This window comes from Oryzias melastigma, linkage group LG23 (assembly GCF_002922805.2).
Source record: "Oryzias melastigma strain HK-1 linkage group LG23, ASM292280v2, whole genome shotgun sequence".
Lineage (NCBI taxonomy): Eukaryota > Metazoa > Chordata > Actinopteri > Beloniformes > Adrianichthyidae > Oryzias > Oryzias melastigma.
In genome coordinates this window covers 6,477,314-6,500,479 of record NC_050534.1, presented here as the reverse complement: position 1 = coordinate 6,500,479, position 23,166 = coordinate 6,477,314, and the positions used below count along the sequence as shown (strand labels likewise).

At 40.9% G+C, this 23,166-nt stretch overlaps 1 protein-coding gene across 1 annotated transcript in view; it reads right to left on the bottom strand.

Annotated features, from left to right (window-relative positions):
* The window catches only part of gramd4a (GRAM domain containing 4a), a gene marked incomplete in the record, with an annotated part of 49,148 nt that overhangs the window by 2,307 nt on the left and 23,675 nt on the right, over positions 1-23,166 (bottom strand). Inside the window, 16 exon segments of the mRNA XM_024287923.2 lie at positions 1-592; positions 1,139-1,207; positions 1,301-1,391; positions 1,595-1,688; positions 3,763-3,907; positions 5,734-5,888; positions 7,883-7,992; positions 8,089-8,132; positions 8,212-8,283; positions 8,362-8,410; positions 9,115-9,206; positions 9,562-9,653; positions 9,734-9,759; positions 10,105-10,252; positions 14,329-14,390; positions 16,682-16,802. Coding sequence (XP_024143691.1) covers positions 482-592; positions 1,139-1,207; positions 1,301-1,391; positions 1,595-1,688; positions 3,763-3,907; positions 5,734-5,888; positions 7,883-7,992; positions 8,089-8,132; positions 8,212-8,283; positions 8,362-8,410; positions 9,115-9,206; positions 9,562-9,653; positions 9,734-9,759; positions 10,105-10,252; positions 14,329-14,390; positions 16,682-16,802 — 1,481 coding nt within the window.

The following is a 23,166-nucleotide window of genomic DNA, read 5'->3' as shown; positions in this document are numbered from 1 at the left end:
TCTGTCTTCGGTGCTGAAAAAAGGCCAAACATGAGGAGAGATGAAGACACGAAGAACGGAAGCGTAACGAGAAGGCTGGGAGTCTGACGGCTAGCGGAGGAAAAGCAGACGTCTCGTCTCCAACAGGAGCTCCTCCGGTCTGGCAGTGGATCTTTTTCTTCAGGACGTCCGCAGACCGAGGAGAGAACGCCGACGACACACACACACTCATACATGCAAACACAGAAACACAGAAGCCGACAAGTCCATTGGTCTGCGAGGTGGGAGGGGAACCAGCCCCCCTGCCAGCCCTCTGATTGATAAAAACTACGCGGATCCTCGCTCCTCTGTCAGCGTCGGCCTGAGCGTGGCGACGGCGGCGGCTCGGCGAGGCCGTCATCAGAGGAGTTGGAGGCGTTTCAGAGAATCTTCCCGCTCAGGTGAAGCTCCGCCCCCATTTGCGACCCGCTGAGGAGGAGTACACAGCTGGGAGGCAGCGAGTCTACAGCTCGGCGGTGGGCGGGGGCTTGGGGGTGGTCATGATCTTCATGTACTGCGTGAAGATGGTCTCGAAAGCCTCGTCTCTGTGGATCATGGCACCGAACACCAATGGCTGGAAGACGCACAGAGAAGGAAGCGTTAGTCCTCTTAGGGGGTAGAAGACGGGACATGGGAGGGGCCGAGTTAATGACTGCAGCACCCGGCGCTCGTTGAAAGGAGTAAAATTGTCATTACTTCAAAGTTAGATAACAGTTTTGTTACAGCTTTTTAATGACATCCTATAGGAGACTGATGCAGAGATCTTGTGATCCTGTTTCTACTGGATTCATCTGCGTTTGATACAGTAGTACGGTTCAGAGTCTTTGTGGTCTAGCTCTTGATTGGTTCAAGTCATTTCTGCTGCCTTGTGGGGTCCCACAGGGTTCAGTTGTAGGAGACCTTTTGTTTCCACTGAGAAAACCATGAAAGTTTCTTTCATTGTTATGCTGACGATAGCCAGCTACTATCCACTAACAGACGGTAACAAGTATAGACGGTAAAACCTGTACGTGTTTGATACACATTTCTGTTTTCAAACGTGTCCAACTCCTGTCAGAAATTTGCGTCTTAATAAGTCAAATCAGTCGTTGAAGTTTGTGGAGAGTGGAAGAGTGTGTACCTTCTGAGTAGAGGGAGTGGCTATAGAGATGCCCATCCCACTTCCTGGCAGGACTGACAACACTTTGTACTGCAGAAGACGAAAAAAGATGTTAGCTAACATTATCAGCTAGCGATTGAAACCTTCCGATATTCATCCACAAAGGAGCAGAAATTAGACAACCTTCTGAATGTCAGTGATGTCCACCAGTTTGATGACTTTATTTTTCTTGGAGGAGCCGGATCTGGAGCTGGAGCTCTCGAAACACAGATAACTGAGAGGAGAGAGAGCAGAGTGAGATCAGAAGAGGCGCCGGCAGCACCAGACAAAGTCCATAGACTTCCTGTCAGTCAGGAGCCATAGAGATATCTGAAGGCAGCTAATCTCAGGAGAACGTCCTGCTTCTGCTGATAGATGGAGCTGCTAACGTCTTCTGTAAGAGGAATTCCTTCTGACTCCAGAATGGTGAACACTCACTTCTCTGTGACGTAGAGGACTCCGTTCCTGATGTAATCTGTGGGCATCTTCCGGTCTCTGTTGATCAGGCAGCATCTCCAGCCGTTCTCACAAACTGACCACACAGAGGACACGCTTCAGACGAGCGCACAACCATCAAACACTTCGCTAACAATTCTTCTCATTGTTCTGATCTACTCATTGTTTGTCATCAGTATTTTAAGCTTTTTGATGCTTAACAAAAACAGCATCCGTTTTACTTCAACAGCTACATGGATGTTGTACGCTTTTGAGTAGCGGAGTAGTATGGGAAAAAATATACATCACGATATTAAATATTTTATATCACAATAACGATATATATACAACAATAAAGTATATTTTCAGCTATTCTCTGAAAAAATGTCATATCTTACTTTTCTGAGTATTTTAAGTAACAGATAACTGAATAGTCACAATTGAGAAACATTTTAGTGCAGCAAAATAAATCAAATGACAACAGGGTGATATACAGCAGCCTTCACATTTGTTATAAAAATAAAAGGTATTTAAACTAAATTAGTAAAAATAAATACTTTTTATGAAAACATTTTTTAAAGTGCACAACAGTTTCATGATTCTGTCTAGAAAAACACATTTTTGCACAAAATTCAGCTAGAATTACGTCAACTGTTGAAGAGTTATCATAACCAAAAACAATGGAAACACTGGAGCTAAAGCTCCGATGTTAAAGCTATTTATTTAATCAGAACTTAAGTCAGTGAGCGGAAGTTTGGTCTCATTTTTTGAACAGATAGAGAAGCTCTCGCTAGTCTTACTTTGAAAACAGGAAGCTTCTCCGACATTTTATTTTGAAGATTTGTTTACTTCTGGTGACAGTCGCGCATTCGGCTTTAAAATCCAACATTATTCTGTATTCTAGAGCAATAAGTATTTAATTAAACTCTACTATATTTACAAAGATCAGGAATCAGCGATCTTGGGCATCGCAAATTTTTGGACTCGAATTTTTGGGAGCAGATGGCGATACTCCGCGTTTGGATACTTGTTACAGCTCTATTCCACAGCTTGATTTATCTCTTATGTTGAGTGAAATCGCCATATTGCCCAGCACTACTTTTGAGGGTGAAGTTACAATTTTATAGAATCTTCCTTTTTGAGTGTCTGAAGATTCGGTTTCTCTTTTTAGCTAAGAAAGAGCACAGCCTGAAAGCCCCAAAACTTCAAGACTTTAAAGTCCAAAAAAAGGTTGAGGCTTGGAAACCCTAAAAACTTCCCGGCTTCGAAGCCTCAAAATTTTGAATTTCCCAAAGCTTCGAGGCTTTGAAGCATGTCGCTTTTCTGTCATTTTATCGCAACATAGTAATGTATTTTTAACTACTGTTCTAAAGTGCAACACTTTCTGGGTCATGTATGCTAATAAAAGTCTTATGTACTCAAACTCCAGTAAAAAGAATAACAAATCAAACAATAAGTATTTGTGCAGTACAGTTTGTTTTATAGTAAATCGTTGGAAGGCTAAAATTCCCAGTTTAATCTACATGTAGATTTAATCTACATCTTTAATTTAAATTTCAGGATTTAATGAAAACAACTAAAAATTTGAATCATAAATTGAGTTTGTCCTCTTTAGACTGTCTAAAGCTTGATGATGGTCCTCACGAACAGATCCAGACTAATAACTCGTGATGGAGATTCTAAACTAGACGATCAAATGACGTTTGATCATAGAGGAAAAGCTAAAGCATGTTTATTTTTTGATCCGACTGAAATATGATCCAGTGTATCATATCCTTATGGATAATGACAGAAGAGCTCTAGTCTGGTCTGTATTTGCAAGAAAAGACAGAAGCAGATCACGTTTCCTGTTTGGACATTTTGCTCACAGAACACCAGCTTTTTATTAGAAAGGATTCTAAAATTAAACCTGTTGTTTTTTTGTTTGTAATCTGTAATCTCCACTCTAAAGTTTAAATAATCCCACATAAAGCTGCTATAGCTAAGTGCGTCTGCTGACACAAACTAAACAGTCAGTTTGGAGGTCTGTCATCCAGTAAAACATCCTGCGGACCGCCGTTACTGCAGTCTTAAACCACTTCTTAAACAGTATAAAAACATCTTTATTTGTGTTCACACCAAAAGTGAGTTGAATTTAAAATCCATGGAACAGCTGTAATGAGTCGTCTCACCTGCTAGAGGGCGCTCTGACTCCGCCAGGTTGAAAACCTCGTGGAAGGCTCCCTTCTTGGTGCTGTGAGCGCGTCCCGTCTCCTCCTCTCTGCTCACCCCACTGGGAATGGTGGCGAGGCTGCCGCGGGACACCACCGGCTGAACCTGGAAGAGACGACAAGGGGGCGGGGCCAACGAGGTAGGGGGCGGGGCAGATAGGAGGAAAAAAAAGATACGGGAGTACAACAGGGTGAACGGAGAGAAGAAATGGCACGAGGAGACAAAGAGACGAGAGAAACGAGAGGGGGGAAACAAGAGGACAGAGAGGGGAGACCGTTCTGGTTACTACGGGAACCACCACACGCGCAGTTCCTGACAGGTGTGCAGCTCTCAAAGAAATGCATCCGTCAATCTCTAACAGGAAGCTCTCACTCCCTTGATGGCGTGCGCTTCGCTGCGTCAAGCTCAGGTGTGACGTGCAAAGCCGAAAGTGAGCTCGCCATTCGCTCAGCATCCGAGGCAGGACCAGAAACACGGGTTAGTTCATGGAAACCGTCTGAAAATACACTCCCAGCCACAGAAACACGGTCCAAGGTGCTCGACTCACAGCAGTTTCACGCTGGCGTTCATTAGTACGTGTTATGGGGGAAAGGGGGCGGGGTTTGGATAGACTAACATGGAACCAGCTGGTCTAAATGCACCCTAAGGCTAAACAGTTAGCACACCGCTAATTATCAGAGCATCCGTCACCGTGGAGCCAAAATGTCAACACCTTGGAGATTTGGTGCAGAAAAAAGATTGGTGTTCAGACGCTTTGAATGGATCGGTTGACATTTTGGTCCATTTCATTCACAGGTTCTGAAGGCCAGGCCTGAGATGCATCCCACACACACCCACACACACCCACACAGGAGAGGAACCAAAGGGAGGCACACCAGAGCCCCTACCTTCTCAATGCAGGAGAGCTGAGAGAGAGAAAGGACAGAGGACACCTGTGACTGCAGCCACAGCCAGGACACACATGCTCACACCTTCCGGCGCTGACGGGATGACTTGTGATGCATTATTGAGGATGATATTTATGGACAGTGATGATTTATTTATGTTGCCCCTTTGTTCGGGGCAGGGGAGCAGTGGGAGGTGGACTACAGCAGGCCTGGAGCTGATAGATCTGACCAAAGCAGACTCCATGACCTTTAGGTCAGCCTTAAGATAATGTGTTTACTAGCTTAACATTTCTAGTGTTGATGCTTTAAAATTTTTTCAGCAGAAAAAAATATATAAATAATGAATATTAAATGTTTTTTTTGCAGTATTGAACAGAAAAATGTGTAAATATTTGATTACTTTAACCCTGGAGAATCTGCAGGGGTCACTATTTCCCCCTTTTCTTACTTTTAGATAATTTTTTTCCAAATTTTTGTGGCTTCTGTTATTGCTGCTACCCAAGTAACAGACAAAAAAGGGTCAATTTAATTTTGAAAGCTGGGAAAAATTTGTTTTTTGAGTCTCCAGAATTAAAATCTACAACAATCAAATTTTTTCATTTTAATCCAGTATAAATATTCATCATTACTGCATCATTTTTTGGTATCTTGGCTCCTAAAAACTGTCAATTTGTTAAAACACCCATTTTATTTTTCTATATTAAATTAAAGAATTACATATTAAGGTGTGTTTGCTATTTTTTATTATTAAAAACTTGAAAAGCATAACATTTTTATTATGATTAATAAAAAAATAGGGTTATAAAATGTCGCCATCTGGTGGACACTAATAATAGTACAAATACACTACAGATACTTTCTTTGCAGTTTCATTTTAATGAATGAATACTTTAGAAATTGAGACAAATTAATTCTAAATGGTTTAAAAACTGAAACTATGTGTAACAGCTTCTGATGTATTTAAAGCACCGATTGGGGTCCAACCGGTTTGAATGTTTGTGGATCAGCAGTTAGAGCAGCAGAACGTGGAGTGTGTGTTCTTACCCGGCGGGACACAGTAGCGTTGGTCCTCTCTTTGAGCTGCGGGTCAGTAGGAAGGCTGTTCCACACGATGTACGGTGTGTCGTATTTGTCTCGGAGCTTCGGGCAGCTTTTAAACATGAAGTCTATGATGAAGAACTTGATCCCAGCGTACACGCCTGTGTGTGAGAACAAGCCAAAAGAAGTAGTGACAAAAAGGACAAAAAAAAAAAAAGTCTGATTATCGACAATCCTGGGAACAAAAACTCTAATACCAATTTAGGCCCGTAGTTTATAAGCATAAATATTAAGAGATCATAGAAGAAAAGCTTTTGGGGGATCAATTTGTAGTATTTGATTTCACTGATCTAGAAAAACTCGCTAAAATGCATTTTAGTTCTTCACTTTAGCCCTGCATTTTAGTCCATGTTAATCCTTAGTTTTATTCCACGTTAGTCCAGTGGTTAGCCCTGCGTTTAGTCCAGTTTAGTCCTGCGTTAGGCCACTGCATTCAGTACACATTAGCCTTGTGTTTAGTCCATGTGTGTTCAGTTTGGTAATGCACTTAAGCCTTGTATTTAGTTCACAATAGTACTGGTAGTCCACATTACTACTGTGATTAGTCCTGCAACTAGTCCACGTTAGTCCCGCGGCTAGTCCACGTTAGTCCTGCAATTAGTCCACGTTAGTCCTGCGGCTAGTCCACGTTTGTCCTGCAGCTAGTCCACGTTAGTCCTGCAATTAGTCCACATTAGTCCTGAGGCTAGTCCACGTTAGTCCTGCGGCTAGTCCACATTAGTCCCGCGGCTAGTCCACGTTAGTCCCGCGGCTAGTCCACGTTTGTCCTGCAGCTAGTCCACGTTTGTCCTGAGGCTAGTCCACGTTAGTCCTGCGGCTAGTCCACGTTAGTACTGAGGCTAGTCCACGTTAGTACTGAGGCTGGTCCACGTTAGTCCCGCGGCTAGTCCACGTTTGTCCCGCGGCTAGTCCACGTTTGTCCTGCGGCTAGTCCACGTTAGTCCTGCAACTAGTCCACATTAGTCCTGAGGCTAGTCCACTTTAGTCCTGAGGCTAGTCCACGTTAGTCCTGAGGCTAGTCCACATTAGTCCTGAGGCTAGTCCACATTAGTCCCCCGGTTAGTCCACGTTAGTCCTGTGCTTTCTCCATGTTAGTTCTGAAACTAGTCCATGTTAGTCCTGCTGTACCTGTGTTTAGTCCACAGTAACCCTATAGTTAGCCCTGGAGTCACTAATACAAAATAAAGGCCAACAGTGTGACTTTCATTATGAAACTTAGAATAAACAGTAAGTTATTTAGAATGTATAAAATGACATCATGTAAACTAGTCAGTCCAGACTCATTCTAGTGACCCCAATGTAAAAATTAGCAACAGCTCAAGAATTTTTTTATTTTGAAACTGGATTAAATTGGATCTAGCATTTATGACGGGTGACCATTTAATCTTTAGAACAAGGCCTGTGAAGAGCTGAAGACTTGAAAACACATATAAAAAAATAAATACATAAAAATCAATTAAACACCAGTTTTGATCAGTGCTTTTTTTAATACATATATTTTTTCTCCCAAATGGTTTAATGTACTCTTATTACAGATTGCAAAAATGGCCGTAATAAACACATGAGCATGTAGTAAAGTCATGTGACCATCACACTTGTATGTTCTGCCTCATGTGCCCTAGTTTCAAAAGGTCAGGATTTTATGACATCACATCCTGTGAAAATGCCAACACCCAAAGACAAGTTAAAAACTGATTTTATTTTCACTTATGTTTCACATTATAACTAATTATTTGATCAATAGGTGACTAGCTTGTTGTGCCTTTATTATTTGATCTGGTGACACCTTTGACTACAGAGCTACAAGTCAGTTTCATAGAACCAGAGGGCCGTGTAGCAGCACCTGTGGTCCGTTTCTCTTTAAATTAACAGGTTGAACATTGTAATTCACATTATTGATATTGTGTGAGGCTGTAAAGGCTCCATCTGAGCCACCAAAATGACAATTTCTTCAACAGCAGTCTATGGGTTCAGATCCTTGAATCTTCTTACCGTATAATACTCAATAAGGAAAAACAGTCACTATAGATAATTGACATTGGCAGAACCGGGATCCCTAACATCAGTGTGCGCTGTGTAAAGGTGGTTTCTTTACCGGTCATGAAGCCCAGCAGCTGGTATGGCAGCAGACATGAGGAAATGAAAGCCACCCACAGGCAGATGTAGAGCTTGCGGGTGCTCTCCGGCTGCACCCACATGAACAGGCTGACATGGAAAAAGATTGAGATGCAAAACGTGAGCCGCCGCTTCATTTGCACATCCGCCAGTTCAGAGTACTCAAAAGAAGTTTTTCAAACTTACTTCTTAATTTTTTCCAACACATCTGACATCTTACCAAAAAGATTCTGCAAAAAAAAACAAACAAATGTTTCAAAGCGGGACGATTTTTTTATTGGTTTCCAGGCTGAAGAGTCGACTTGCTACCTGAGCTTTTTGTGCAACGTCAAGTACGAGCTGGAACTTCTCCGACACAGTCAAATCCTCCTTTGGCGGCTCCTGGAAAAAAGAAACGTCAGTCAGCAGAGCTGCACTTCTGCCTCACATGATTGACCTGAAAGTGGGAAGTTGGCTCACCATGGGTTCAGAGACCTCAGGCACGATGCTCCACTGGATCCTCCAACCTCTGCGGGAAGAAGGGACGCACAAATATTCATTTGATTATTTTATCACATAGAAGACATTGTTTTTAAAATAATATGCATTTCCATTATGTTGCTAAAGAAAAAAGCTGAAAAAGATTTCAGAAAGTAAATCTAGATCAGGAGTCCCCACATTTTTTTTTACATCCGAGCTACTTTTGAGACGACAAACACCAAAAAATGATCATATTTATGCACTTAAATACACAGACTTTGATTTAAACTGATACATTTGGAAGATTACAACATGATGAAAAGTTCTGCTGTCATTTTTCCTTCTACAGCCTGTTGAAGGACCTGTGTTCATAGTTGCCATGTCAACGGCGTCGCAGCTCTAGAATCTAGGTTCTATTTAAACGCGACTGACCTCGGGTCAGACGAGAAAAAATAAGGCACATTAGCAGCTGAAAAGATGTTTTGCCTCTTCTCCAAAAAGCTTTTCAAGTTCTTTTAGCCCTGCAGAACTCGAGAAACAATTTTCTTCTGAGCTTTCAAAATAATTTTCAATATGTGTTTTTTGTTTGTTCATTTTAGGTGTATATAAACAAAAATAATAATTAAAAGAAAAGTAAAAATGTATATAAAATATACAAAAACAAATGCATCCTGGATGAATGAGTCTTCACAGATATGTCCTGCAGGAACCCTGCTGCTTATACAACCATTATGAAGCATTAAATGTGGTTACCTGGCGATGAGATAGTTTAAGGATAAACGCAGGATAGCCAGGAAGAGGAACATGGGAATGACCCAACCGTGCCAAGCAGCATTCATGTAAATCTGGATCAAAGACAAAAACAAGTTTCATAATTCTTTGAGTTACAAAAGGCCTCTAAAGTTCTAAAAATATTTTCAATTTTAGCGTTTTCTTGTGAATGAGGTGTTATTTTTTTTCTCCTTCTCATGTTCACTAACCACTGAGCAAGAATAATAATGAAGAACTAATCGGAGATCTGCACCCTTTAGGGACAGAAAAAGAAAACTATCAGTGCTGTGTTCGTTTCATTTCCTGCTCATGAACCAGAACACGAAGATCTAATGAAATCAGAGAAAATTAATCCAATAAGTGTCTTGTAAACACAGATGAATGTCGCTGGAGTGGTTGTCGTGAACACACAGAAGCGGTTGTGCTTACAATGAAGGCAATAGCTGAGGTGTAGACAGAGTGCCAGTTTGATAAGGCGGAGAGGTTCCTTAAGAAGTTGGTGACAGGCCTGGCTCCTCGCTCTGGAAAATGAGAACGTTTTTGTGTTAAAAGCTGTTTTAATGTTTTTACTGAAATGTCCTCATTTGTGCTGAATACTTACTGAGTCGCCTCATATTTTCTGTCAACCTGAAAGAAAAAGAGAAAAAGTGAAGGTTGTGAAAAGGGTGAAACTGTGACATTATGACTCAATTCTGCAGAGGAGAGGAAAATGTTTTAACTTTTTCAGCAATTTAATACAAATTCTATGAAGACTCTAACAGAAAATGAGTCAGCGGGAGAGGAGAAACCACAAGTGTCCTTGGGTAAGACAGTGCCCCTGTGATTTTATCCTCAGCTGTAAGTCATGTTGGAGCTAGTTAACATTAAGAGTCGTAACAAATGAAGTCGTCACCGTCCAGTGGATCTGCAGTGTTTGGGATCGATCGCAGGAGCAGGTACTTCACGCTCCGTTCCGGAGCGCCGCCCGCCTACCTTTTAGCACTTAGCGGTTCTTCTGTCTCCACAGTGTTCTCCTCCGGCTGGAAGCGGAAGTCCTCGATGTAAACCCCGAAGCGCTCGTACAGCCACTTCTGCAGCCGCGAACTCCACACCTCCTTCTGCTGCTGCTGCTGCTTCTCTGCTGAACATGACACGTGCAGATGGGTCAGGTTCCTCGACACCAGGGGTGTCAAACTCAATCACACAAGGGGCAAAAATCCAAAACACACCTTAGGTAGCAGGCCAAACAGGATAAACAGTTATTGAACACATTAAAACTAATTTTTTTTAAACTTTAAACTGTTATGCACTAGATATATAGGATTACTTGCAATAATGTTAGTATGAATGCTCTAAGCTGAGTTTGGCCGCTGAAGATGCTAGTGCTGATAGCTGAAATCGCTGAAGCTAATGGGTAACTAAAATATTAGCTAAATACCAAATTAGCCTAAAAAAATAGAAAAAAAAATAAATTAGCCAAAACAGCTAGCATGTGGCTGGAAAATACCTAAACTCCAAAACTGCCTCAAAAACTAAAACAAAAAAGCCTAAATTAGCCAACACAGCTAGAATTTAGATGACATGTTATATAAACTCCAAAATAGCCTACAAAAAGTCTTAGTAAATGGCGAAATAGTCCAAAAAGTTAGCAGAATGCCAATTTTTAAAACTTTTAAACCATAACTTTTTAACATAATTATCAATAATAAAAATACAGGAATATTATTATAGATTATACCATGGTCTGGGTGAATACTCGATTCTGATTGGCTGCTGGGTGTGCATTAAAAACTGATATACCACGGTGATAAACCACACCTAAAAAAGAAGTTCCGGTCACACAGACCAAACGTTCGATATCACTGCGCAGGCTTCTTTAAAACACATTTTTCCTTCATCATCTGGACAAAACAAGCAATAATGGATAAAATTTCTCTCTGAACTGATGCTTTATTTGACTTATTGTAGCGACCAGCATTTATATTCCTCTCCTTTTGTAAGGTAAATTAATATTGACAAATTGGTTATTCTCCTTCTAATAAAACACCACTCGACATGAAAGGTGTAGTCTTCTGTTTCACCACAAGAGGGAGTTTCTGCTTTAGAGCAGCTCAGAAGAACGAACCTGACCTGCCGTGAAATGAAACACAGACAGAAGGTGATTGTGTTCCGTTTATGTTCTAGCGGCTCACTGAAGGCTTAACGTCAGAAAAAGAAGAAAAATATCCACATTTGTCCGGGTCTTTCTTTCAAAACAGCGACACTTTACCGCTGCGGCTGAGGTCTGTAACGGCTTCCGGCTTCATGTGTCCCCGTGACAACAAACCGCATCACGGATCAAATAGTCCGCTTTGTGTGAAAAAACGAGCTAAACCAAAGACATAAAAAGAATAAAGTACTAAATATTGATTGAATGTTTATTTATTTTGTAAATGACCATGGTATAAGCGGGATAATACCCTCCGAAGAGTGCATTATGAGAAATTAACGCACTTCACGGAGGCAACCGTCCTCCGCTTCGCGTCGGACGGTTTAGGCCTCCGCGTCGTGCGTTAATTTCTCATAATGCACGCTTCGTCGGGTATTATCCCTTACATAAATCAATTTAAACCTTTAATAACTTTCATTATTTCACCCTCCATGAAAATATAATTTGTCATAATTATACAAGTTCGAAATAAGCGCAAGATAACATTGGGCCATTAATAGCAATAAAATAAAATGATCTATAGGGTCGGACAGAATAACCCGGAGGGCCGGATCTGGCCCCCGGGCCTCGACTTTGAGACATGTGGTCTACACGGATGCTGTGCTTTCAATACCCCACTCCTACAGTGCAGGATATAAATGAAATCACAGGTTCTGGGAAATGTGTGCCATGGATCAATGAAACCCAGCTTCAAACAGCAACACCTGTCAAATAAAATCAAAGAAATCTTCAGAAGTACTGAGGCTTCTTTGCTCTTTTGTTCTATTATTGGTAGCAAAAGTAAACAAATGAAATTGTTTGTATTGTCCAAATATTTAATCGAATAAAAACTCTTATCACGAGTGATAGATCAAACACAAGCTCAAAGTTTTCCACCTGTTTTCTGGAGGTGAGAAGTAAAAGCACGTCAGATGGGATTAGAGGAGGTTTATCAAACACTCGCACGATAACGATGGCATTCCCAGGAAAAGACGGGAAGCTTTTGCTGCTTTGATGTTGTCTACAAGTGCACAGAGTCACTATAAAGGGGTTTGTTTCAAAACAAAAGCGTGGGAATCTGTTTCTGGACAAAAAGATGAGCAGATGTTTGAGTGAACATCCACCCCCGACTAAATGTGACCTGTAATTATCCCCTGATTTGCCATCATCACCAGCAGTCTGACACTGCAGGTTCAGAACCCTTAGTGCTGCTCTGCAAACCAGCAAGTGTTCAATTTGAGCTGTAGACAGAACTATGCAGGATTCTGGGTTGTCCAGACCAATGAAGATTTATTCCTTTGAGGTTCAAGTGGCCATCTCAAGGAACATCATGAAAACAGAACATGCAATTGTTTCGTGTGTGCTAAGTGTATTGTGAAGTAGTCATAATGTGAAGTTTCACACACTTGTGCCATATTCGTGATGCCGCTGTACCCTTACACCACTCTTTAGTTGTTATCATGTGCTGGTACTGCACAGGAAGTGCAAGTGATTTCCTAGTGCCAGTAGGATGTCCAGACAAACTGCACTCTGATCGTCTTATCTCTTCATTTCTAACAGTCAGGGTTTTGCAAGGAGTGCACACTCATCATTTGAACAGCACAAAGAGTGGTCTACAGCCTTAAAATATTTTTCCCAAACAAGTTTGTCTATTTTTCTCATTCTGCCTGTACCTGCCTGCAAGGGCAGGTATAACCTAAGCTACATTCACAGGGGCAATGTTAAGACGTACTGACGGGATTAAAGGTCTTGAGCATCAGACGCGGTGGTCTGGGAGCACATTTTGGGCATTGCGTTGCAATATTTTTAGAGTCCAAATATCTGAACTTTGGCATCAAATTTCTGTCACGTGAATCAATCAGGGACTCAGCTTTGGCTCGTGACGAGTTGATCAGTCCAAAACCAACATAAGATACCACAAGATACTTTTATTTTGCATCAAGACAGTAAAAGGTTCTTCTAATTTATTCCTATTCTCATTTTCCTTCCCTTGGACTAATGTGGGACAAGTTATTCAAATGGGTCAAAAGGAGACAGAAGTACTCTCTTTGGTCGTTCAGACGCAGCTCCTGAAGAAGATGGTTAAACTCACCGTACTGGGAGAGTCTCTGAATGATCTCATGAACGTAGACATGGAGACAAGCTTACAGATGCTTTTGTAGAACTCTTCAAACTAAAGACTCCTGATCTCTCAATGTCATCCGTTTATGAAAACCTTTTTGGACAAGTGTTGAAGTGCTAATTTGACGTGAGTCAAGATTGGTTGAATTTGTGTTTGATATAAACACATTATAAGGCTTAGACTAAAGTTTTCTACTGATTTCAAAGTAAAAGTCCTATAAAAGATTATCACTCTGGTTGTGCACCATGTGGACAGGCGACACATAATTAAAGTAATTGCCTAGAAATGTGAAACTTTTCAAATATTACAGCCGAGGTTGGAGAAATCAGCTGTACAGTATCTTACAGATATTTCTGAGCTGAAGCTTTACACTAAATTAATTTTCTTTAAATGAAGAAGACATTTTGTCTGTTTAATTATTATAACTCATGTGTCCCACCAAAGCTAGAATAACTAAAAATCCAAATAAGTCAGAATAAAAGATGAATTTCTATTTTAAACCTGCCTGAAAAAACCCTGTCTGCCCTACATGAAGTGATCTCAAACCATAACCCATTTTCTCAAATTAGCCTCGTTTCTCTTTCACCAAAACTCAACACTGAAGTCACTTGGTCACTGAATAAAAACAGAGTGAAACTTTTTTCCATCAGGTGCTGCGATTTCTTAAGTTTTTGTTGATTTTTTTAAGCCCCAACCACAAACCCAAATTGTTCTGTTCATGTTAGACATCACAAAAGCAGCTCCGTGTCCCAGAATGACCCACACTTCCAACCCACTCTGTTCCTATCGACCACATTCATCCTGTAGCCCCACCTCCCACGCACAGTTGACGCCCGCTCCCCCCTTTCAAAACGCTCCTTCTGCCCTCATTTCAAGTCGGTTCACAAACTCACACTCGGATTCATACCTGTTCCGTTGTTGGAGGGGGACTGCTGCTTTCGGGGAGGCTGAGGGGGGGAGTCTTCTAGTCTGCAGTAGTGAAAAAAAAAAGTGTTACTTTCACTTTCAGACAGAACATCACAGGAAGTCCACAACTGACGTTGCTGTGAACCAAAAGGTTGGCTGACAGTTGATCGGAGGAAATGTCAGAATCTGGTGGTGGGAACTGTCACTCAGCAGATGTGTAGCGTAAAAGAGAAAAAAAGTCAAAGCGGCTGCCGCTTTTGACCCAGACTTCACACCCTACGTTGGGCAAAATGAAAAGGGGTGCAAGAAAATATGAATTCAATGAAATATCGCGATACTAGCCAAAAAGCGCCCCAGCACACTTTGCTCGAGTCTCTGTGAGCAGCTCGACACCGCACCAAAACAAAAAAGATCTTGCAAGAACAATCTTTTGATAGAAGGGAACCCTATGTGAACTCTGAGCCTCTCAGTTATTGTTGTTACATAGCGTAATGAGACATGTACAACTCAGTTTTAACCAAGGGACAGTAAGGAACCGAAAATCAGTGTCAAGTTTGTACTGGTACCTTCTAAACACGCAGATTTAGGTGCTTCGTGGTTCATGGAAGAAGGAGTGAGACCAGACGGGCACCCGTCAGAGCTTCAGTCACAATGCGGAATACAAAGCGAGCGAAAGTTCTGCTGAACTCCACAGCAAAATATTCTAATTCAGCAACCTGAAGGATCAGATCAACGTGTATAATGCTCTGAAAAAAAGACAATTATATCGGTGATGAGCAGTGAAATACGATTTTACTTACGCGTGTGTGAAAACTGAGATGTAGCAATCATAATTTCATGTCGATTCAAAGCTCTGGTGATCACAAGAACTTTCTTCATTTTCTATCAAGCGAAACGTAAAACAAACTAAATATTACCACTTGTGTTTATTGGAAGTTGGCGGTGAAAGATCAACTAGCTTGGTACGCTTCATGGCAGCCGGTTGTCCATTAGAGGTGGGACCAAATATCGGTATGGCGAACTATCGGGATATTCCAACTCACGATTTCCGGTCCTCTCTTTTACCGAATCGGTTTCCTAAAATAATACCAAAAAAATCCACCAGGGGGCGCTTTGCGTGAGCACGACAGTGAAATGTAAGGATGTTGTCGTGAAAAATCATCAGTTTTTACCGGCCTAAAATGCCTTAAAACATAATGGCACAGGTACAGAACGAACACGGAGTGCACTTTATTCTCCGCTTTCCCATATGCAGCGGGGAGGGTGGGTCTCCTCGCTTTCTCACCACCTGCTCCGCTGACAGATGAAAACGCACACGGATGGCAGAGCGGCCGCGAGCGAACAGGTCCAAGCTGTGTCTGTATTTGTTTTACGTAGATTTAGACAGCTCGCGCTGTCTCTAATGCCATTAAAACATGGATTGTAAGGGCGGTAACAGCAGTAACCTGTCCAAACATTGCGTAAAATTCTACCGGACAGGTCTAGCGGTGTTATTGGTCCAACAGGTGTGTATGCTAGCGGTACACACGAAGAGCACGTGACTAAAGTGTTCATTATCAAAGAAAAGTGCAGGAAATTTTATTAAAAGGAGAGGAAATTAATATGGAAACCAGCACTGTAAAAAACAATAATCATATAATATTAACAGGATGAACATGAATAATTTGCCTCAATAATAATAAATTATCTGACATAAAATGTAACATTCATTAATTGCAGCATTATGAATTCGTATTTCCACATTTATTGCTCTTTGAAGTGACAAAGCCATTTGATATATTCTGCATTTTAGTTCTCAATTGGAGCTTTATTAGTTACCTTAAAATGTACGTAATTATTGTAAAGACACCTTAGTATTTATTGAAGATTTTATTTTATTATTGGAAAGGCCATTAAATGGACATTTTGTTTTTGAAATTGCTCTAAAAAAAGGTTTTGAATAAAAAATATATTTGTTTTAAAAATAGTTCTATATCATAGAGTACCAAGGTAATATATCAATTATTGCAATACTATCGGTATTGTGAGGCATGCATCGTGAACTATCGTGTACTCTGTGACTGATACCTCTTGGTAGTTAGGGTGTACCAACTAATTACATGGTCTTTACTTTGAACCTGTGAACTTGGATCGTTGTGTGACTTGTTCCTTTTTGACCGTCTTTCCATCTCGCACAAACACACCACCTTATGGAATTTCCCGCCTACCGGGCTGCTGATGCTTCTATTTGTGGCCCCAGCACCGACACCCGATCCAACTCGACCTGCAGTAACCTTTGCAAAGTGCCGTGTCAACGTTTCCCAGACCACTCTTGACCAAAAACGCTGCACTTTCCCGTGTTGCTGGTCAGTTACCTGGTTTTGAGGACGTCGCTCATCTTCTGCTCCAGATCCAGCCTTTTGCTCCGCTCCTTTTCCAGCTCCTGCCGCAGGGAGTCCACATTGGTCTCCTCCCGCAGCTTCCTCAGCTCCTCCTCTGGGAAAGTCAAAGAAAAGCGACAAATACGCTGAAGGTCAGCATCCTGTTCATTTACTCAAGTAAACAATGGCATCCAAAGAGCTGTCATCTTTCAAACTGCATTGCAGATTCACTACTTTGTTTTTTGTAAACCTAATCAGACTCTTTTTCACCTTAAACATACAGATAGTCTGTTTTGACCTTCTACTACCATAACTCAACCGTTTATGCAATTAATGTAATTCCAGTGGATTGTGACGCAGAGGAAAGCAACCTTGCACCAATTTGTCAACAATTTAAAGAAACAAAGTGTTTACATAATCAATGTTCCGTGTACTGATATGGACGGTAAATTCTTCCACCTTCTGAGTTTTGATTTTAATGTATGTGCCTTCAGTTTTAATACATTTATCAGCCATTATGAGGAACTATGGAATCAACTCAGCAACAGACCGAGACAAAAATAAATCCATCCCAACCTTAGAACACAGATGAAAGCAAAGTAATGTGGTTTGCGCAATTCAAAACAGTTACAAGGGTTCTGATCTATAGATGAGGGGACGTAAACAACCCCATCCCACCAACAACTGGATGCTCAGAAGAGCCACATCAGGCCAGAACTTAGCAGCTGAAGGACCACTGACACTCCTTTAAAACTCCTTTTAAAGACCGTCCACATTCTGGGCAGAGAGGAGTCACAGAAACATCAAGGCCAAAATGGAGAAATGTTTTCAGACGCAGGTGAAGACCAGAGTCCCATTCACAACCACCTCGCAAGAACCATCACCACTAACAGGTGTCCCTCCTCTGACACCCAATGAGCAACGATAGGAGAACCATTCTGGTCGTAACTGGAAAGCTGTATCACTTTCACTATTGCCACACCATTAACATAGTTGGCACTCAGATATCTTGAATTCCCAAAGAGCAATTAAAGCTACAATGCTACTTGGATGATAAGCCAAATGCTTTCTACATCAACCTTTAAAGTCCAGCTACCCTGAATGACAGAATTCTCCAACATAACCTGGATGATATTCAAATCTGTACAGCCTGTTTTTTTTTTTTTTGTTTAATTTATGACACGTTAGGATTTCACTTTTAAAATATTTTAAAATGGGTAAATATAGCTTTTTCACAATACACTATGTTCTGAATCCTGATTGGCTGTAGACCACTGTCAATCAAACAATCTCCTCCAAGTCATGCGTCTCGTACAGAACGTGATTAATTTGTTAAACTTGCATAAATCTTTTATCCCGATCAGTTCTTTGGTTTCATTCTATAACACTAGATTTATTTTCTATGAAGATTTGAACTTTGAGAGTTTAAACGAGAAAAACATCACTATATGTTTGAGCAAAGTGTATAAAGTGTGTACTGAGGGGTTTTACAAACTTAAAACATCATAATTCTACTACTTGGAATGTATTTCACCAACACTGGGATAGCTTTAGAACCAATTCCTTCAATAAATGAGGGAACACTGTTAGAATGTTGTTAAATTGGGTGCAGTTAATATCTTTGACCCTCTTTAGGGTTTATTATGTTGTTCATAGTTCAGCGAGATTACAGCCCGGTATGTACAGGTTCATGATGTAAATGTGTATCGTTGTGGATCGGCATGCAGTTCTTGTGGGCCTAAAACAAGGAAAAACACCAGGAAGGAATTGTTCTGGTGGAAACCAGGCTCCCAACATCAGCAGGTGTCAGGTTTCTGGAGCTTTCTAAGCACGGGTGCAACATCATCTGCGTTTCCTCGCAGCCTGTTGTCCACGACTGAGAGGACACATAAATATTGAAGGAGGAAGTGCAATTAGAAAAAAGAAAGACCATACGGATGTGGATGCAGATCCAATATCCAAAAAAATTATGCTTAGCTCCGGTTCTGTGATAAAAAAAAACAAAAAAAAAAACATCAAGTACAACCACTGACCACCATCATTTTATTAAAAAAAAACTGCAGTATTTTTATGTAGCCCACTACTGAATCAAAGAGAAAAAACAATATTGCAGACCAGTCTTTAAACAAGAGTTTCATTATGAGAACTCCTCACTAAATCTTCACTCTGTCCCTTTTTCAATTCCCATTAATGCTAATAAAACATTTATCATCTGAACCACCCCTGCAGCTCGGTGAAATGCATCAACTTATTCTGTCCTCTGCTTTAGAACAGACTTCAACAGTCTTCAATTTGAATTTTTGTTGTACTTTTAAACCCTTTGGCTGTGTTTGTAGCATCTACAGTACAAGCAAGAGACGGGGCAAAGGTCGGAATGGGGAAAGCGGCTTAACGTTGGCAGAGCGGCCCGGTGCCAGACGTTGCACAGAAACATCTAAAACAATGAGATTCCTAGGAACTGCAACTGTACTCTGGGAGACGAAGGCAAAACAAGTAGGAATGCTAAGCAGCATAAACTATGAAGCTAATGCAGAAAGCACAGACAGAAAAAAAGACCACACTCGAGTCCATCAAAACAAACATCTTTAAAATAAATCTACAGAGGTCCAATAATCCCTAGAACACCTTCCTAACTATTGGCTACAATGTTTTTCTTAACATTTTGTGGTAAAACAGCTGTTTGTGCAGCTGCTGCTATACCACTGCTTCACATATGTGATGGTTCATTCTGTCAGATGACTGCTTCCATTAACCTCCACCCTCTCCATCGGTCTATCAGCGACAACACTTGAAATGGGGCAGCCAGTAGACGTTACAACCCATCATGATATAATGTGTGTCAGTCAAGCATTATGATGGTTTCTACGTACTGCAGAGCACCAGATACTGTATTAATAGGTCTGTCAATACGAGTCTAAAACAAACTGGGAAGCCCGATGTACGCCCTTCTTCAGAATGTTAGATAATCTATTGACCGTTAAGAAGAAATAATCTGAATATATGGCCAAAACAATCAGAAAATTGGGAAGAAATTGACAGTTTAGCAAAACTATTTCAAAAAAACTTTAACACTCAGTAATCTTGAACCATTTTACAGGTGTTTCCAGTGGTCTTATAATCAATTATAATGAGGCAGTTATAAGCATAAATATAAAATTTGTATTGTTTTCTTAAGGACAGTTTCTGCAGACCGGCAGTAATTCATTACAAATTCACCTCCAAGTTCAAGCGAGACTATTGGTACAGAGCAACCCCGCCCTCCTTCCTGTCACCCATAACTGAGAGTTTTCTGTTCATGCACTCTTTTGCTAGCTTACAGCCCCTCAAAGCTCCAACCTAACAGTACCAGTGCAACAAAAATGGTGAGCAATAATGGTGCTATCCAGTGTTAAACTAGATGCCAACTCAGACGAGAAAAACAAAGACGTTCATGGATCTATTTGTCTACAAGTGGATTAATCGGAATAGAGCAGACTAGAAAGCTTGTGACCCACCCAATACATTTTCTACATAACAAATGCAATGTTTTGTCTGCTCTTTATTCACATCAATTTCAATAATTAAATACTCCCAAACATCCTAAAATCCCACAGGAACATGTCAAAAAACACCAAAAATACAATTTTCATTGGAGTGGGCCTTTCAGTAATGACAGATTAAAATACCAAAGCAGTTCTTAGATGTAAGAGTCTCTTACATCAATAAAGTAAACATTTTCAATAATAATTCCCTTTAGTCGGTTTCATAAAACCTTAATTCACACAAGTTGAGGTAAATTTTAGAGTTAGACTCAACCAACTCTTTCAGCTTTGGCATTTCAATCACAAAAATCCGTAATATCTGACATGAACAGACAAGAACATCCCATATTCTTCAAGAAAACAGAGTTTTTTAGGCTTTTACAGTGAGGTGAAACCTTTGTCTACAAAGTCCTGCGCAAACTAACTTACTGAAGTTGAGGTTACTTTTATGGTTCTTGAGTCTTTCAAAAGCTCCATTGTAAAGCAGCTCAAAGCTGTCAAAAGTGCAGTCGTCCATCTTGCGTCTTCGCAGTTCACCGCTGCCTGGGACAGTTCTGGAGGAACAGGCCGGCAGGGTGGCCGCCTTGGTCTTGTCCTGAAACCGAGCCATGGCTTCAGATCGTTAGGATCCAGTCTAGATTGTTTTGGTCCATCTGCTGAGTGAGCCCGCTGAAATTCTGCAAAAGCTTATAGAAGTTTGGCCATGTGCTCTGGGCTGACGTCACGGCCGGAGATTAGGTAGATCTGGTTTGACATTGCTTCTGGAGGGATTTATGGAAAACGGCGTTCTGGGGAGCGATGGTAGAAAGAGGAGGTGCAGAGAGGAGGGGCTTCACCAGACTGACATTTCTGAGCCGTTCCGTAGACCGCACAGGTATGTTAATGTTTCAAAACAGCTTGATGAGTGAACGCAAAGTTAGGACTCTAGGAAGCGTTATTGCTGTGCAGTGATGCTGCATGGAGCAGCACGTGACAGACAACGTGCAATCTTTCTTTACACCTCATCCCAAAAAAGGCTTTTCATCTAAGCAGGCAGAGATTTCCAAACCTGAAAGGAAAAGTACTGTACGAGTTGTTCAATCCAGGCCAGAGACAATGGCTCCTTTCATTACAAGGGGAAGGTGGGGGCTGAGCAAAGTTCAGAGAAACAGGGACAGAGCGAGAGCCACACTGGCCCTTTCATTGTTCGCATTCGCAGCATTGTTTGCCGGTGAACGGGTCGACTTGGGCAGAAGAAAAAACTATGGCTTTCGGGTCTCTGGTTGATCTGCAGATGTACGCAAATCGAGGCACCGACCAATGGAAATGGAGAGGACCGGAGTGGGCGGGAACTGTAAACACACCACCACAAGTAAAGCTTTACACTCGTCCAACGGATTTGCATGATTTCCCAATGACCACATTTGTTTATAGCCCAGTAAAATGTTGTTTTTAAAGATTAAAAAGTTGTTTTAACTCCTCAAACAAAAACCATAATAGTCATGATATAGACCAGTTTTAGCTTCAACTAAATGGAGATTTTTCAATGTTATTAGATCACCAAAAATAACTAAAGCACTATATTTCAGACCCCCATATTCCCCTATACCCTCCCTTTTAGAACAACTGTATTAGAGAACTGGACGAAGTAACCCCCTTCCACGTTCCAAACAGAAAGTATTAACTGGCTCCAAGAAGCCAAAATCCCATAGATTTCTATACAGAAATAAACAGCTATTACTCAGTCATTCTATGTGTCAGAATAACCATTCTTGCTCTGATACATTTTTATAACATCGTTACGTCCTGCTGTAACTTTTTCCATCCAGGCCTTCTGCTCACCTGGCAGGTGTGACCAATATAACTTAATTGGCACCTGCTGGCTACTTAAGGCAGAGGAGGCGACATCAAGGCAGCCAGGGAGCAAAACAGCAGGGTGGGTTTTAGTTAGTTGGTTCTTGTTTGTTTTGGTCTCTTTTACCCTTTTTGTCCTCAGCAATCTTAGACTGCTGGGTTTTGTTGTTAGTTTGGAGATGGACCTTGATAGTCTTGATTTGGGGGCTTGTTTATTTTTTTTTTCCCCAGAGAAATTGGTGACTGAATTGACTTAATTTGGTTAGAGCTAGAATTATGCAATTTTCTATGTGTGACATCACACTCGCTCAGTCCAGTTATCTTATACAGTCAATACTTCAGACACAGTCGCATCACTGATGGACAAACTCTCATTTCCAGGAACTTTAGCCCTTTGCGTCAGAGGCAATTTCCTCTCAAACTGATCCCACCTGAGACAGAAAACACTGTTTCCCTAATGGGAGCGGTGAAAGACCACATTAGAATGCTGTGCATGCTTTGGCCACTCATTAATGAATCCATCCCATAATAAAAAACCACGAACAATGAGTCCAAGAGAGGAGAGTCCAAACATAATTATCAGACACTGAGGCTTTTGAATTTATTCTACGAACACCACTGACTTCCAAATGATACTTAATAATTGAAACCTCTTATCTGCAATTTAATATAAAAAGTTTGTTTTTTTTATAGTTTTAAAAGGGGCAATTTCTTGAACACAAATGTTTGAAACTGCAGGCTGCACCTTCAGCTTTAAACAATAAATTAGATTAAAATAAGCACATAAGTGGATCAGTATCTGGCAAAACAGAAAAAAACTCCTTTGAGCAGTTAGTTTATTTTTCTCTCCCATTCACTACAAGGAATTTATAGACTTTTGTTTACTGGGAAAGATCAAAACATTGCATATTTTTAACTATTGGCAAATCTGCAAATGTGACTTTTTCCAAGGTTTTTGAGTACACAACATTTTCCTCCAATCTGATCAGAGAGTCCAGGGAAACTGTCTCTCAGTGAAAGCAAGTGGGATTAATCACTACCATTTGATGTTAGATTGTTAGATTACTGTGCAAGTCGCAGCATTAGAAAGACTCAAACCTTAGGAAGAACGACAAAAAAAGATCA